This window comes from Diabrotica undecimpunctata, chromosome 2, assembly GCF_040954645.1.
Source record: "Diabrotica undecimpunctata isolate CICGRU chromosome 2, icDiaUnde3, whole genome shotgun sequence".
NCBI lineage: Eukaryota > Metazoa > Arthropoda > Insecta > Coleoptera > Chrysomelidae > Diabrotica > Diabrotica undecimpunctata.
Window position 1 is genome coordinate 131,239,562 of NC_092804.1, and position 19,048 is coordinate 131,258,609.

At 33.0% G+C, this 19,048-nt stretch overlaps 1 protein-coding gene across 1 annotated transcript in view; it reads left to right on the forward strand.

Moving 5' to 3' along the window:
• Positions 1 to 19,048, forward strand: part of l(3)80Fg (dnaJ homolog subfamily C member 16 l(3)80Fg) — a 58,466-nt gene that overhangs the window by 13,685 nt on the left and 25,733 nt on the right. The window contains exons 4-5 of the mRNA XM_072523492.1: positions 1,522 to 1,702; positions 2,008 to 2,194. Of these exons, the coding sequence (XP_072379593.1) occupies positions 1,522 to 1,702; positions 2,008 to 2,194 (368 nt within the window). The remainder of the gene's footprint in view (positions 1 to 1,521; positions 1,703 to 2,007; positions 2,195 to 19,048) is intronic.

Sequence of the window (19,048 nt, forward strand, 5' to 3'; positions counted from 1 at the left end):
CAAGATTATATATCCACGCTTTTCTAATATAAAATGTTATGCCGACAGTCATGTTGTGGGTAAGGTCTGCTGCAAGTCAAATGAAATTATGTCAGTATTTTGAATTCGTCTTTAAGGTTTTACTGCATTATTTGTACGCGAGTTTGATGCAAGCGTAATTTTACTTGGAGATTTTAAACCTCACATTCATTATCCTTATTTGAAATTATCATAAGATTTAGTGAATAACAAGTTTAACAAGTATCGCTTTTGGCATCTTAAACCCTGGTATTCTAATTTAAAGATTTTTACGCTATTTACACCATGCAATGTAGTAATCCTTAGACAGGCTTGAAACACTAAGATCGTGATTTACATACACTCTGTTAGGATCAGAGATTCTACTATAATGGCTAACATATTTAGGGATACTTCTAATGTGGTCATGAACTGATTGTACCATTTATGGGGTGACTTTATCCTGTCTATTGTGATGTTCACCCTGCCGATCTCTTGTTAGATTTGGTTTTTATTCAGAAATTTGTTTTGAAATTTATTTAAACCGCTTAGTTGAGTTTTGTAGTCTCATGTGCCGATAAAAACTCCTGTTTACATATCTGGACATCTATTCCATATACTTTTACAAAATACACATTGGCAAATTTTGTTGTTGACTCTTGTCTTTTTATTTTTTTTTGCTTGTAGGTTTTCTTTTTCTTTATAAGTTTTATTGTGGAAAATAAATACGTATCCTGCTTTTCATATGTCTCTAAATCCCAAAAGCTATAAATATAGATAACCCGGAACAGCTATATGCACTTTTTTTGTCTTTACACGGATCACCGATCTTCTTTGCTTCTTTCAAATTTATAGTCTTATCCGAAGTTTCGACGTTTTTTGCTTTTGCTTTCTTTTTTTTTTTAATGTTCACTTTTCTCCACCGTCTTGGCGATCGTTTCTCTGGGGTCAAAATAATTTAACCTCTGTTACCTTCTACTTGACCTCGATTAATATCTGCAGTTGTGTTATTGGCAAACGAATTTAAGCAAAATTTAAGTGTAAGTGGCCCTTTATAAATAAAAATTTAAAAATAAGTTATTTATGGCTACGTTTTACTAAAAAAGTAAATTTAATGTTATTATAACTTATTAAGACTCAAGCCACTAAAATGTTTATTTACCTTTTTCGATGAAGATTCATCACTTTTACTGGAACTAGTTTGTGGAGAATATTCCCGATAATTTACAGAATTCAGTCAAAATTCGTACCTGAACTAATGTTTTTCTCTTATAAAATACTTTTTTTTGATACTCTTTAATCAACCGTCGTCGTGTTGATTTTGTTGTGGCGTATGAGGTTCTTGTTTAAAAGTTTTTCATTATTTTGCAACTCGTCAATAAAGTCGTTTTAGCCGGGTGGCGACATCTATTGCCCAATAGCCGTAAAACTTGACTGGTTGCTTAGGGCTATTCTTACAAAACCCGTTTTACTACTGTGTTATATTTAGGCGTTATTAATTATTTATTTTGTATTCATTTGCAGAATTTATAAGAAATAAAATGCCGTATAAATTAGTAGCTAAAGTGACATCGGAAGATGTTGACGACTTTTTAAATGGCTGGGAAGACAATAGAGTTAGGGGACTAATATTTGAGCCCAGAAGTACAATTAGATTGCGATATTTGGTCACTGCCTTTCATTTTAGACATAGAGCAGCTTTTGGGTAAGTTTAATTTATAATTATATTTACAAAACAACTCTTCTGGTTACATTTTTAAATAATGATTGCATCAAACGTTCTGTTTTGTTTTGTTTTGATAAAAAAAACTCTTTATTTGATTCTTTAGCTGCCAGAATTGAAAACATTTTCCAAATAATTTTTCGAAATCGAGTCAGATGAGGCTGAAACATCAAATAAACTGTTTAATTCATAATTTGTGGTTTATACACAGGATACTTGATAAGAGCTGAGATATAGGAAAATAGTAAACTGATATTGAAATAATAAAAATAAATTATTCTGTTTAGTTTTGTAGATTCACAAGAAATTAGAAATAAGTATCAATTACCACAGGATATGGACACTGTGTTGTTATTTAATGAAAATACTTCCTACCCAATGGCTAGCGTTTCTATGAAAGACATTCCCACACCAACCCTACAGCACATTATATCGTCAAATCAGTACCTTTCCTTACCTAGATTATCGTCTCAAGTAAGTACATTTTCTATATGGATATAAAAATATTTAACTTAAATACATCTCTTCTGAACGCGAGGTGTGCTTGATAATAATCTAAATAAAAATATTTATAAATTTTCATATTTCATCAAATGAGCTTGTTTTGTAGAATATGTAGTCCATGTTATGCAAAACAAGTATGCAATAATCTATCCAACTGGCTAACCCGACAGACGTTATCCCGTCTTAGCAATATGAGTCAAAAAATGAATAGAATAATGGAAAATATATGGTTTTATTTATTTTTGAAAACACCCTTCTCAAAACTCTTACTAGAAAAACTAAAAACTCGATAAGTGTTCTGATTAGTGGACAGTGCACTACGAACTAATAAGGTGATGTTCTGCATTATAACAAAAATTCCCTCTAGGGTTCGAAATTTATCCCACTTTTCTTAGAAATATTAGTCCTCACTGTCAAATTATAAAATAAAAAAGAATATTTGAACAATAAAACAGTTTTATTTAAAGTAGGTATTAATTTTTAAAATAAAAAATACGTCTTCTAAGTTTCAATCGAAACAAGGCCACAATGGTCATCATTACCTCCATCTTGACTGCATCAGTCACAAAAGCACTTGAACTAAATGTCTATACAATTATTTCCCCTAAGTAAGTCCCCAAATTCATTTCTGCACTTTTTTTTATAGCCTTGAATGTAATCTGTCACCAAATTTGATACTGTACTTTCCCCATTTATTATGTTCATTTAACTACTACTAAAGAATAATTTTGTTACTATAAATTAGAAGCAATAATAGCTTAACACATTATGAGCGGGTCGGGTACTAGTACCCGCTTTGGCGGATTGCCACTTATAAGCGGGGCAGGTACAAATACCCGCTCCGCTCATTGCCGCTTAAAAGCGGGATAGGTATTAGTACCCGTTTAAAATCATCACTTTTAAGTGACACAAAAGTAAAAATAATGTTTTATATAATGTACGGACACAGTATATTGGTGTATTATTATTAGGAACGCGTTAGACATAACATCCGAAGTATTCATAATAAAATTTGTTTGTCTTTCAAATTTCCTTCATATTATGTTTGTGTTTCATTTCGTTTATTATAATACTTTATTACTCCTATGGCAGTACAACGTGTTCTTAGACGAGTTACAACAAATTTATTATAATGCTTTTTTGATGGAACTAATTGATGAACAATTTGGTCGTCTCTTTTTATTTACTTTTTATACACAAAGGTCATATAGTCTTCTTCTTCTTCAAGTGCCATCCTCGTTCCGAAGGTTGGCGATCATCAGGGCTATACGTATTTTCGAAACTGCTGACGGAAACAATTCGTTGTTGCTACAGCTATACCATTTCCGTAGATTGTTTATCCAGGAGTTTCGTCTTCTTCCTACGGACCTTTTTACTGCTATTTTCCCTTGCATAATTATTCGAAGCAGTTCATATCTTTCGCCTCTTGTAATGTGTCCCAAGTATTGCAGTTTTCGTTTTTTGATCGTAAATATGACTTCCTTTTCTTTATTCATTCTTCCCAAGACCTCGACATTTGTGACTCTCTCGGTCCATGATATTCTCAGGATTCTGCGATACATCCACAGTTCAAATACCTCTAATTTTTTGGTATCAATCTTTTTCAACGTCCATGATTCCATTCCGTAGAACAGCACAGAAAGTACGTACCATCTCATCGGGCTAAGTTTCATTTCAAGGCTCAAATCTCTTCCGCAGAACACTCTCTTCATTTTAGTGAATATGGATCTGGCTTTTTCTATTCTTATTTTGATTTCTGCTGAGCTATCGTTGTCTTCATTTATAAAAGTGCCCAAATATTTGTATTTGCTAACTCAATCGATAATTTCATTGTGTAAATATAAATTTTGGACATTTTGTGTTGATTTCGATATTACCATAAATTTAGTTTTCTTTATGTTCAAAGATAGTCCACATTCTTCGCTGCAGTCTGCTATCTTATTCACCAATGTCTGTAGCTCTTCAAGTGTTCCTGCGATCAGAACGGTGTCGTCGGCAAATCTCAGATTGTTTAATCTAACACCATTTATTTTAATACCTACGGATCTCTCAGAGAGTGTTCTATTCATTACGTCTTCGGAATGGAGATTAAACAGGGTTGGTGACAGTATACACCCTTGTCTCACACCTCGCTTTATTTCAATTTCTTCAGTGGTATTATTCTCTACTTTCACTACAACTTTCTGATTGTAGTACATATTTGCTATTAGTCGGATGTCTCGTTTATCTAAATTCTTTTCTGTCAGGAGTCTGATTAGGTGATCATGCCGCACTTTATCAAAGGCCTTGTTGTAATCTATGAAACACATGAATACATCTTGATTTATGTCAAGACATCTTTGAGACATAACGTTCAGTGCAAACAACGCCTCTCTTGTTCCAAGTCCATTTCGGAATCCAAACTGGGTATTATTGATGTCCATTTCCAGTTTTCTGTGTACTCTAGAGTGTATAATTTTTAGGAATATTTTCAGTACATGGCTCATCAGACTGATTGTATAGTATTGAGTTCTTCAATATAGTTTTGCCATGTCTTCAACTGTTCTTTTAGTTCTGTTATTATGTTTCCGTTGACATTATACAGGGTATTTGGCTGCTTACGTTTTTGTGTACCTGCAAGTTCTTTCACTTTTTTATGTACATTAAAAATATCATGTTTTGTCTGCAATTGCTCTATTTCTTCACATTTTCTTTTATAAAAATCTTCTTTTGCTATTGTGATTTCTTTCTGTACTTCCTTTCAATTTTTCATTTCATAAGTTGTTACCTAAGAGCAGATGTGAGAATCAGATTGTTTAGTCTACAATAACAGAGCCCTAGTTATTAAATTTTATTAGTCTAGATAGTCTTGGTTTCAAAGATTTATTTCTTTTACCGGAGCCAAAAAAGAGAAACCAATTCTGCTTGTTTTAGATGGACACTCCACCCATACCAAGAGCTTGGAATTAATTGGTCTTGCACGAGATAATGGGGTAATTTTGTTGTGTTTTCCGCCCCATTGTTCTCACCGACTTCAACCACTAGACGTGGCATTTATGAAACCGTTAAATAAGTACTACGAGGATGAAGTACGTAAATGGTTGAGATGTAATCCTGGAAAAGTCGTTACCTTGTTTCAGATAGCTTCGTTATTTGGGGCCGCTTTTATAAAGGCTGCAGCGATGAGCACAGCTATAAATGGTTTTCGAAAAACTGGAATCTGGCCATGTGACATGAATGTTTTTAAAGATGAAGATTTCTTACCTTCTGCAACGACAAACATTGAACTTTCTCTCAATGATACAAGGGAGATGCAAGTCCAGAGTACTACAGCTTTCAAAGATTCTGCCCAGTCACCTCCAGGCCAGCAACATCTAACTTCCATCCATCTAACTTCGTCCCGACCATCCATGATTGTACAAAATATTTTCATTCCATCGACTTCGGCACAATCTTCCATTTACTCAACTTCTCAACCAGATCTGAATTGTAGTAGTTTTAAAGGTGCTAGTCCCCAAATCATTTTGCCAATTCCCAAAGTATCACAGACAAGTAAAAGGACTACCAGAAAACGTGGAAAAACTGTGATTTTGACATCATCGCCATATAAGGACGAGTTGCGGAATGCTGAAAATCAAAGGCAAGGAAAAGCAGACCAAACCGTAAAAAGAAATCTGCTTAAAAATAAAAAAGGCACTGTTAAACCAGCCAAACAACAAAAAACATCATCTACTATTCAGAAAAAAATGCCAATTCCTACTCCTGCTTCATCTGATAGTGAAGAAGAGGCTGCAGAAGATGAGTGTCTATACTGCCATGACTTCTCTGAAGAAGGGTGGATTCGTTGCCGATCATGCTCCAAATGGGCACATAATTTGTGTGCAGGAGTTGATGAAGATGACGATGATGCTACACACTTATGCGCTCTATGCGAAAATAATTAAAGATACATATGTATTTTATTGTTCAATACTTATGAATACAAAAATAAAGATATTTTTTACCTTCTGACTTTAGCTTTTAGGAGGTACCCTGTTCTGCCCCATAGGTGGGGCAAAATGGGGCAAATGACACATGCGTCAAAATATTAGTATACATCAGAAACGTCAAAACTACTATGTCACGCAATATTATTTTTTTACTTATTATTTCATAGAGATTACGCTTACAGCTTGAAACAAATAATTTTTAATACCGTGTATGAAATATGTAAGTTCAAATCTTACGTACCCCATTTTGCCCACCTTTCCCCTACTTACACGGATTTTAGCAATCCACCTACAACTAACCTACAAAGTTGGTAACCCTAATCCTATTATAGGCAATACGGATGTAGAAACTTATTCTAGGCATTTTTTTATTCTTATATTTTTTCAAAAACTTATTAGTTTTTGAGTTACAACTCTCAAACTTTTATGTATCCGGGCGTATACATTGTATTTTCGCCCGCTACGCAACATTGTTGACCATGCTAGATCGCCCGCTCATAATGTGTTAATATGGCAATTTTGTTTAATATTGCTGATATATCCTTAATTTTATTACAAAAATACCTGTATCCCATTTGATTCCATCGAAAGAGATAATAATCCCTCCCAAAGAAAATCACTGCGACCGACCAATGCAGCTTGTATCGTGCCAACTATCAAACGCGAAATTGTTAAACGCTCGTCATTTAAATAATTGTTTAGCTTTCTTTCTTATTCAATTTTCGCCGTAATTTTCTTTCCGTAAGAACCTTCTACAAAGTATTAGAAAACTAAAAAAAGGTGAATGAAATCGGTAAATTCATCCAAATAAAAGGAAATAGGCATTCAATATATATATATATATATATATATATATATATATATATATATATATATATATATATATATATATATATATATATTTGGCCATTTGGCCCCATGGTACAGACACATTACATATCTTCCTCTCCCAGCTGAATGGAATACATCCCAGTATTCAATTCACGATGGAAGTTGAGTCTGAAACGTCTTTGCCATTCCTTGATGTTCTTATTCAGAAAAACCCACCTCAGTTTTTCCTAGTCCGTGTACCGGAAACCCACTCATACAAACCGTTATCCCAATGCCCAGACACATCATCATCCCGCCCAACACAATTCAGTTATCAACACTCTTATTTCCCGTTTTATAGTAGAATTCCAGTTTTTATAGTAGATTCACAGTAGAACTCTTATCCCTTTAAATATCAACACCATCTTCACTACTCACTCCTAAATGCTGCCTGTTCTTCTTCCAGTTTTGGTTCAATGTACTTAGTCTTTTCCCTATTATCGATGTATATAGTATATATACTATAGTACAATTTAAGTGAGTGACTCATATTTTAAATGTAGATCTTTGCGGGTCTAAGAGGAAAGGAAATCGGCGAGTCATATGCTTTATCTGTTTAAATTAAAAAATTTATGACTTTCATTGATTAAATTTAATTCTTATTATTGTCAAATGAGAGTTAATGAAATGAAATTAGAATCAGGCTCATCTAGTAAATTTTAGCACAGGTAAAACTGTAAAATAAATAATAAAATATAAAAAATATGTTCAAATAAAAACTTACATTATATATAATCTAATCTGAGTCGTCTTCAGATTCATCAGTAGTATCTTCGCCTAGATCCACAACAACTGGTTCCTTGGTAATTTCAAAGAAGTTATCAAGGTTGCACTAGGTCACATTGCTGACGGCACTATAAAGCTGATTTTTTACATAATTTAATTTGAAAGTAACATTGTTCCTTGCTACTTCATTTTTTATTTGAGCCCATATAAGTTCTATCGAGTTTAACTTACAATCGTATGGCGGCATTCGAATTACAATTATGGCTCGTTTTCGCGCCATTTCATCTACTACATATTTAATATATTTATCTTTATTTATGACACCGTGCTAAGTTTAGTAATTCGATTTTCAAAATTGGTTCATTGAATTTAATATATTTTTTTAGTAAGGCTCTCGTATAGTCGACACGTAATTTCGTGAGAAAATTTATAGGAACCAGAGGAGTAAAATACTAGTAAAATGGCAACACTGTTAGAGTTACCACTACTTTATTGAACAGTAGCGTAGATATCTAATTTTTAATTAAATAAAAGTTTTTATTTTTATTTAATTTTATTTAAGAAAAAGTTTCATTTTCTATAAAGTTTAAATAAAAAATATTGGTGTTGTTAACTTCTGTGATATATCTAGGAAGTGATAACACTAATCGACTCGGCTAAATAGAACTTATTGTAAAATAACAATACCTATAAAAAATTGTTAATGAAAGTAATTATCACATACAATTAAACAAATTTTTTATGTACAAGTATTTTAGTATACAAACGTTTTAATAACACAACTGCTCATAAGTTTTAAAACTTATGATCACATTTTATCCCTGATAACTAAGTTATTGTAATAAAAAAAATAGAGAATTCATTTTTTAAATTATATACAGGGTATTCTATTAACAGCTTTGGTTTGACACCGTGTGAGAGAAGACTTAGTACCTCAATAATTTAAAAATGGGTAAGAGGTCTAAAACTTTTATGAACATCTTTTTTTATATATCTAGCAGGTATTTTATAATAACCTAACCTGTACTTTGATTATTTTAAATTAAATTATGTTGTATGTTTTCGTTCTATCATAAAGTGCATTTGTACTGTATTTTCAAAGATATATAAGCAAAACGAGAATTTGTACAATTACAATAAAAATAAAGGTTTCAACGAACACCTAGTTAGAAATAAGAACTTACTAATCTACTCAAAATCACTAGTATCAGTTGTATCTTCTATATTTATAGTTAATTTGGTTAATGCTGGTAAATATTTAACATAGTAATTTTCCACTGCGATTACATGTTTGATTGCACTTTCCCAGTTGGTTGCTGTGATCTTTGTGACTTCTCTTCTAATTAACTGCAGAGGAGTAGACAAAAATTTAGGAGCCACGTTTCTTCTTCTTCTATTTACTTTAAGTTGTGTCCATATTAACTCTATTGGGTTCAATTTACAATAGTAAGGAGGAAGTACTATTGTAAATTGTAATACTGGGCCTACCAAGCACGGTATGCCCATTACTGCGAGTACAGTTATCAACAACATATTCCTTCTGGTACTACTGTAAACTTCTTCTTCTTCTTCTTCAGCCTTCATTCATCCATTGTTGGACATAGGCCTCCTCCAATTGTTTCCACGCTTCCCTATCTTTTGCAATTCTCATCCATTGCTTTCCAGCTACAGCTGTTATATCGTCTATCCATCTCTTTTTGGGTCTTCCCACGCTTCTTTTTGTTTCTCGAGGTCTCCAGAATGTCACTTTATGAGACCATCTGTTGGTGTCTTGTCTTGCTACATGTGCTACCCATTGCCATCTCAATGTCGCTATTTTTTCCATGATGTCGGTTACTTTAGTTCTTCGACGTATTTCGGTGTTAGGAATTTTGTCTCTGAGGCTTATATTTAACATGGCCCTCTCCATGGCCGGTTGAGTTACTCATAATTGTTCTGCCATTTTTCTTGTTATTGCCATAGTTTCCAATCCATAAGTTGCAACTGGTAGTATAAATGTGTCATAGGTTTTTCGTTTTAAGTGTATTGGGATTTTTCTGTCTTTTAAAATGAAGCTCAACTTCCCAAAAGCAGCCCATGATAATTGTGTCCTTCTTTTAATTTCTGAATATAAGAGAATATCCTTTCGAACCAGTTCACTTCGAAGGCTTTCAATAGTTGAAAAATTATTAGCCGCATCCATTTTGTATATTGTTCTGATTATAGGTTCCTTTATTAGGATTATATGGGTGCGGTTTTATTTGTGTGAATTTGCACAATCCTTTCTCCTCTGTCTAGAAGAATATGTTTCTCCTATAGTCTTGTAGCAGATTGCTTTGGACACTCTGATAAACATGTTTCTACAATTGCTTCTGATTTAGACAATTTAGAACACAATTCTTCATAAACATGTTTCAGTATATGTTTGGATGGTATCATCAGAGAGGTATTGAAAATGTCGCTTACATTTTACTACACGGCTTTGTAAAAATATTCCAATTGATTAGAGGGTTCCACTGGCTCTTCAGCTGCAGAATTATTATCACACCACGGGTGCCACATTTCAAAAGTATTTTCGTAAAATTATAAAGTTTACTGTTCTTTTACATATTTTTACGTACTTCCGTTCTTTGTGAGTTTTATAAAAACTAACTTCTGTTTTTTTTTCAAAACATTAAACGTTTACATCTATTTTTTATACTTCATTTCCATCATATTGATAGCTGAAAGTATTATAATTGACGCTCGAACTTCTTTTTCGTTATATATATATATATATATATATATGTATATAATTCTGGAAGAAGATATTTTTCAAACCATGATTCACAAATTAAACCCTCCATATCCTCATGATAATCTAGATTCACGTCTTTATTTTTTTTGCAGATATTAATAATAAATCGTCGATGCATCGATTTTCTACACCGCAGTGTAAAATTATAATTCTGTCCTTTATTGGGCGATACTGAATTAGAACACATTTTGTTATTATTCGTCCAACTTTTTTTCACGGTATCATGAGTACCATACCAGGTTTCATCCAAATAAACAATATTTCGTTTAAAAATAAAGTTTAAAATAATATAAAATATTTTACCTACCTACCCTAGTGTAAACCACTGGACGGTCGAAACGAAATTTATGGGGATAAACTACTTGATGGTTTCGGTTGCTCAGGCAAAAATTGTTATCTTACACAAAGAATGCATCGATGATAACTTTATCTGAGCGACTGTACATGTTTTACCAGGCTCATCTAAATGTAAATATCGATGAGAATATTAAAACTTTGTATTATTATACATCTCAGTCATTGATAATTTTGCAGTTAATAACTACTCCTGGTAGAGTACTTTTATTTTAATTTTTATTGCCTGCTTTTATTACAGATAAATATATTTTTACACAGTCTCACCGAAATACGAGGCGACTATACTACACAATCTCGGATTTTCTTCGTTTAGTGGTTGGTAACTGTTCTACACGCCGGTAGTGATATGGAGCCATAAAAATAACAGATCTTGGTTCGATTTTTAACAGAATATCTGAAAACCGTTTTTCATAATGATCTGCATCCATTTCCTCATGGTAATCTCCAGTCTCTTTAGAAACAATTGCATTTAAACCTCCTTCAACAAATCCTGAGTCGCTACCAATATGCCTAATAATAAGGCGTTTTCCCTTTCCAGATGGGGCTTTTAAACCTGTCGACAAACTACCCAGGAAAGCTTGTCGTTTGTTTTTCACATTTAAATCCTGCCAAATTTTTGTCACAGTATGTCCTTCATTTAACCATGTTTCATCTGTATATTATGTTTTTTCCGATCTCTTCGAAATTCTGCTCTTTGTTTCAGAGAATTTCTGCGCCATAAGATGATTTCTTCTCTTCTAAAATTAAAAAGGGATAATTCCCGTGAGTTGGCTTTATACCATATAGTTAAAAAACATCGAAGTAAAACACTTCTATTGTAATTGGTATATTTAATTTGTATTGGTATGATTTCTTCTTTTTCAATAATGGTACTATTCTTTTTTCTCTTTAAATACCTAATACGTAAAGTACGTAACAAAACATGTCTTGATATTTTTGGAAAATTTTATTGAAGAGAATAAGTAATTTTTTTTATAGTTGGTAATTCCTTTTTGTCGGTCGGATAGACAAGCGGACGTCACATATATATATATATATATATATATATATATATATATATATATATATATATATATATATATATATATATATAATTCCTTTTTGAAATAAAATTCATGTACTGCACGACGAATGGCCTGTTTAGTTGTATCATCCAATTTTATTTCTTTCTTCTTGTCTAATCTTTAAAGTATTAGTATCGTTTGTTTCATTGTCTGGTTTAATTACTCTGTACTCACCAGCTTCGGAAACTTTTCTCAAAATACTACATAATATAACTACATCGCTTACATTCATATTTTGTTCTCTGGCTCGAAGTCCTTTAAACATATTTTCGATCATAGTTTTTTTTTCGCGTGTTAAATTGTGATGTTTCTTTTTGATACACGATTCACTATTACTACTGTCAGTCATATTTATTATTTGTCACCAAATTGAATTAAACTAAATTACTCACAATTCACAAAAAGTAAACGTAAAAGCGCCTTTCACTAATAATACTACAAACAATTCTGCTTTATGAAATTCCTGTCAGTGCGCTTATGAAACTGACTTTAGATAGCATACAATAAAAGCACTACCCGAACAATGTTACATATCGACGAAATTGTTGAGCTCGGACATTATCTACCGTTAGAGAAAGATATAAACTACAACATTTCAGATAACTTCAAGTTGAATCATACACGCTCAAAATGTTACATTTTCCCTAGAACCCTAATCTTTTACCAAAACATTTGAACAGTTTAAAAATAGACCAGTCAAATTATCGAAATGTATTTCATATAATATGAGATCTCTTCTATCTGAACGTATATTCTTTGAATAGTCAGAAGAAGAAGGTTTTTGTCAATTTTTAAAACGTTAAACAGATTCTGTAATCATCTTTTAATTTGTTTATTAAATATTAATTAAATTTTCTCCTTTTGTCTGAACAAAAATATTTTTTTCCAAAGGGTAAACTGGCCTATAAAAAACCATTAAAACATAAGTCACTCGCTACAATTTTGGTACTTTACTGTAGCTTATTTGGTCTAGGCATATTGCCCTTCTTATTGTAGTTTTCACATTGGGATTCTCCTTTTTTGTGTATTGGTACTATTAAATTATTTCCCATTGCTTACAAACTTCTTTGCAAATTATCCACAGCCCCTCCTTTCCCCGTTTTTATAGATACTTTATCATGTCTGGCGCAATTTTGTTTTGATTCTATTTATGGCTTTGTCCATTTCCTCTCTTGTTAGAGCCGGTGTGGTATCTCCGGTAAGCTGTACACTACTTCGTCTTTCTCTTACTATTCTTCTTCCAGTTCGCACCCAAATATTTCTGTATTATGTTGTTTCCAAGTTTCTAATTATTTTCTACGTTTTTGGTTGACTGTTTTTGTCTTTTATTGCTCTTACTTCTTTTCTTTTGTTGCCTTTTAACCTCTTAATGGTAGTCCAGAATTGTCTGTTATTTATTTTATATCCTTCGTTTAAGCTACCTCCAAATTTTTCCCAGCTTTCTTTTTTTATTATTTTTCTCTTTGTAATATCCCCTTTACATGCAGTCATTGCTGCTGCTACTCGTGTTACCCACTGTCCTGTCCGAAATAATTCCACGGCAGCATTTAAGGCAAATTACTGTTTACATACAGCTACCACAGTGCTGTATCAGTGTACCATCAGCAATGGAGGGCTTATAAACTACTGCGGCGACAGCTCTGTGTGTGTTAAGTTTACAAAATGATCTTAACGTTTTAAAAACAAATGATGGAGAAAAAAACTTCGATGTTGAAAAAGTTTTTTATTTGGATAATAATCTGAAAATGGCTTCAAACATTTTTTTACATAGGAAATATGACAAACTTTTTAAATGAACTGAGGAATCCGGAGAATTTTTTAATTTTTGCAGAATGTCACGCATAGATTATGAATTTTTGCTTCAGAAAATTGAGCCCATGATTAAAAAAACAGACCAAAGTGAGAATTCAGTACCACCAAAAATACGAAGACAATAACATTACGATATTTGGCCACTGGGGACAGTTACCAAAGTTTGTATTAATTATTTAAAGTATCATCACCAGCAATTTCGCTGATTGGGCCGGAAGTTTGTAAAGCAATTAATATCGTTTTAAAGGACCAAATTTAAATTTAAAGGACAAACCTGTCTCTAAAAATTTCAGCACGTGGTCATTGCTCCACTCAACCATATTTAACGAAAAATTTACCAAACAATAAACAAATAAATCCGTGCACCGACAAGACAGCGAGCAGCATGTAAAAAGTCACTGTCACTCGCACATCAAGTTCTTTGATTTCCGCCAAAAAACCGCCAACGAAGGGAACGTACGACAGCGATATGAGTAATGGCAGCGCGAACAGCGTATTTACATACCCAAGCTGCTAACTTTCCTGCTCAATTCCCTGCTAACTGCCGCGGAAGTGAGCTGCATGTAAAGGGGGTATTATATTCCTTATCGCTTTCTATTAAGTTTGGTTGTACTTCTTCCAGGCAGGTTTCTTTTCCTTTATTAATGTTTTGATTTCGTCACTACACCATTATGTTCTCTTAAAGTTAATAATGGAAACAAATATGGAAATAATGGAAAATACTAGGAATAACCGGCAATATTTTATATAATAATATTGTGAGTTGTTCATTAGTTCATTAAGATAGAATTCATATAAGTTGATTCTTTAATTTAATATTTTTTAAGCTGTCTATTATTTAATTTATCGAATGCCATTTTATTTTTTAAGTTTATGTAAATTTTAAATCGATTACAACGGTAATTTTTTTGAGACTAACAATACATTTTGGCAAACATTATGGTGATACGTCAAACTATTTTTAAAATTCCGACTAAGTAATAATGCCCGAGTAAACACTCATATTTACGATGACTTTGATATCAATATCCAACTGTGTGTTTTGCGCAAAAATTCATAGATTGTTTCCTAAAAATATATTACTGTCAATTTTGTTATGCTTTAAATTAACACACCAAAATATACATTCAAAAATATCTGTTTAAAACCTGTAAACACTTCCTTAGTATAAAAACAAACTCTTTATGAATGAATCGGTGTACAGAAATATGTATGCACTGTTGTTTGATTGAAAAAAAAACATCGAGAAAACACCTGTATAGTATTATGTTTTGCTAGTAAACTTATTTTTGGAAATAAAGCGATGGTCACGTGATATTATCATTTACTTTATTATGAGTGGCGTAGCGTGAGAAAGTAATCAAGGAGGGTAAATAAACACTAAATATAACACTGAATTTGATAGATCATACAAAAAAAATGTAAAAATAAAACCACAACTTTATATGTCGACGAAAGATATATCTTCTAATCTAGTTTTTTTTTTAAATTTAATTGTATTACACTATTTAAACTATTCTAATTTATATAATTTATTTCCGCGTTACAATTCAAACTCGACTCGATACAAGTATTCTTTTTCGACTGACTAACACAATGAAAATTCCTCTATATATATTTATTAACAGTTGTTCTGAAGTTCCCTAGAATTCGGCCGTGGTGACCCTTCCTGAACTTTCTCGAATGCCATCGAAGTCAGACAGTTTTTTTTTATCGGAGGGGGCCCGTGGATATTTACCTACTAAAAAATACTTGTTAGAAAAATATATTTACAGCTTAAATATGAGTCATATTTATCGTAACAGTATCATTTGGTTTTTATTTTATCCAGACCTTTTATCACAGATTATAAAATCTTAATGATGATTTCTTTTCTCTAACGATGCATATTCGTATAATATTAATTAATGTTAAAGCTGATAAACTTTATTGTTTTTGAGAATTTTTTAAAAATACATTTTTACTTTATTTCAATAAGATAATCATCTTTCCGCGGAACTTCTGGCAACACAGATAATGATAATAAAACTGTATAATTTGGATAAATCTGCGGACACAGATCAGAACCAAAGATATAAAATATACTCGTGAAATTCAAATATCGTTTCATATCGATAACGCCATAGATTACTGTAATTAAGTGGCAGCCGTAGCGCAGTGGCTAGGTTACTGGATTAACAAGCTGTAGGACACGTGTTTGAATCCCGACACTAACAAATTTTTCAATTTCTAATTTAACTGAACCGCCACCGTGCTTCGGATAGTACGTAAAGCTGTCGGTCTCGGCTACGTAGGTAGTGGTTAAGTCATGTTAGGGGCGCTTGCGAGACCTGAAAACACTAATACTAGACCTTAGCCATAAGGTCACAAGAACTTGTAACATTTTTTTATAATTAGATTAGTAACTAATTATTATATATTACTTTAAGATTAATTTTAAAAACCTTCTGCAATTACCGCAGCTACGCCAATGGTCGTATCCAAAAATCTCCCTTTGCACCCCGCCGAAACGAATGAGAGGTGCCGATATAGTCTTTTATGAGAATGTAACAGTAGTTTAGAATTTTTTATCTTTATAGACCATATTCTTCGTATATCTTTCAGCTTTTTTATTTCTTAAAAGAAGTACCGAAACATGCAGATTACTTTATGGCTGCTTTGTTAGAAATTTGAGAGCAACCTTCTTCGTCGTCATTTTTTTTGGGAACAAAGAACATTTAGACCTTTTTTATATAACGCTGGGAAGAGATTAATAAAATTCGTTTAACTATTTACAAATAGCTACCTTTATCCGACTTGTGACCGTTGGGTCAAGGAAGTGCCTAGCTTTACTTCAAAGAGAACTGTTCCCTCAATATTGTAGTTATTTGCCGTTTTGCTTCCCTTTTTAAAAAATATCGTTATGTTTATATGTTTGCGCCGAAAATAAAAATAAGTCGGTTCTTGTTAAGAAGGAATTCTTAGAGTGGGGATTCTTCTGTTCTAGGGGATAGTTTGTCGAATTTGAGAAAGAGAATCACTTTTTGTTGGGTAGTCTAAGAGATTAGACTGACTTTTGGTTGCGTCGTCTAAGAGTTTGGACGTATTTCTTTCTCTGGGAATTTATCTATAAGTGTATATATACACTTCTATTGTATCTCCAGTAGTTTGATCTAACACCTGAGTAGATCAAATATACATTATAAATTAACTTCAGTGTTTGATACTAAAGTTGAGTACAGTTTAAATTCAGTGCGATTTAAGAGGCAACATCATCTAGAGTTGCTGTAAGGGGTCTTACTATTAATATTACCTCCAACTATCTCCAAAGTAGAGTAACCTACGGGCTATTTCGACAACATTTTCCTGGTCGGCGGTTAAAGCTAACTACCGATGCAATCAATTCCTCTAAGGAACAACTATTTCATCAATAGAAATTTTCCGAACTTTCATTAACTTTCTTATCTTTTCATTAACAAATATTAATTACAAACATTCATTATTTAAATAAAAGCTGTGCGAGTAACTTCTTGTGAACTAAGTGCGGTTTGGTCCTTATTTTAAATTTTGGTAAAACCGATTTTTATAATCTTGTCTCTGTACTTTTGCAACTTTATTGTAAATTAGTTTAGTGTTATTTTGTAGTTGTTATAAATTATTATTTTTAAAGCCATTTATCTCGAGATAAGCCTAAAACATTAAGGATAGATATTTATATGATTAATTTTTTTGGAATTTTTTTAAAACATCCTTCTTCTTCTTCAAGTGCCCTGTCCGTTGCGAACGTTGGCTATTAACATGGCAATTCTGATCTTGTTTGCGGCGCTTCTGAATAGTTCGACCGATGTGAGCCCGAACCACTTCCTCAGATTTTGGAGCCACGAGTGTCTTCTCCTGCCTGGCCCTCGCTTACTGTCTATTTTTCCCTGGACAATCAATTGCAGTAGACGGTACTTATCGTGCCTCAATATGTGGCCTAGATATTCAAGCTTTCTTTGTTTAATTGTATTCACGATTTCTTTCTCCTTTCCAATTCTTTGGATTACCTCTATGTTGGTGACATGTTCGGTCCAGGATATACGAAGAATGCGTCGGTACACCCACATTTCGAATGCTTCTAGTTTTCTCGTGAGCGTCTCCGTCAGCGTCCAGGCCTCCACACCATACAGTAAGATCGGAAAAATGTAGCATTTAACTAGACGTAGTTTTAGGGGAAGAGACAAATCCCTGCTTATGAGGAGCTTTTTCATATTGCTAAATGCTGCTCTAGCTCGTTCTATTCTCGCCTTAATTTCTGTGGCCTGTTCCCATTTCCCTTCCTTTTTTGTCCATAACAAATTTCCAACGTCGAACGCGCGTATAGAAGTATAACTTCAAAAATATTTAACTATCACGATATCTTCGACCAGGATAAAGATCATGCTGTGTAGGTAAGTAGGTGGACGAATTCCACCGAAGATATTTATTATTTGTTTATGTATTGTGTTGACCACATTTATTTAATAATTAACTGTTAATATATTTTCTTGCATTTGGTCTCAGAATCTAATTATCTCTCTTTATCTCTTTTCGTTTCTAAGGTTTCTTAAGTTTCCCCTTGTAACCCCAAAAAGTTAAGTGGCGCCCTTTTTCTTGACTTTCTCGAACTATGGTTCGACGCTATATTGTCGACATAGTCTTGACTGACTTCATTGAAATGTCGCTCGTGCAGAGGTTTACCCATCCAGATGCGCATTTTTTAGTTCTTAGTAAGATGGTTTATGCGCATTTCTTGTTCCCTCAGCTTGATCGGTGTTGTGTCATCCAAAGAAATAAGTGGCTAACTGCTGTTATTTTGGTCTAGGCCCTCAACTAAGAGCGACAAATATGTCAAGAGCAACAAAGTGCAAACTTTATAAAACAATAATACGCCCAGTGCTCACTTACGGATCGGAAACATGGACAATGATGACCCGAGATAAAGAGTTACTACGAATCTTTGAAAAAAAAAAGTATTGAGGACCATATATGACGGAGTTAACGAACAGGGCCTGTGGAGAAGGCGATATAATTTCGAACTCTATAGACTTTGTGGTAATGCAAATATCGTGAAAACCATCAAAATAAACCGCCTTAAGATGGGTGGGCCACGTTATGCGGATGGATGAAAGTGATACTTTTAAAATAACCATGCTAAATAGGCCGGTCGGAAGAAGAAGAAGGGGCGAGACCTAAACTCAGGTATCTGAACGATATTCAGGACGATTTAAGGAAGATTGGAGTAATTGGGTAA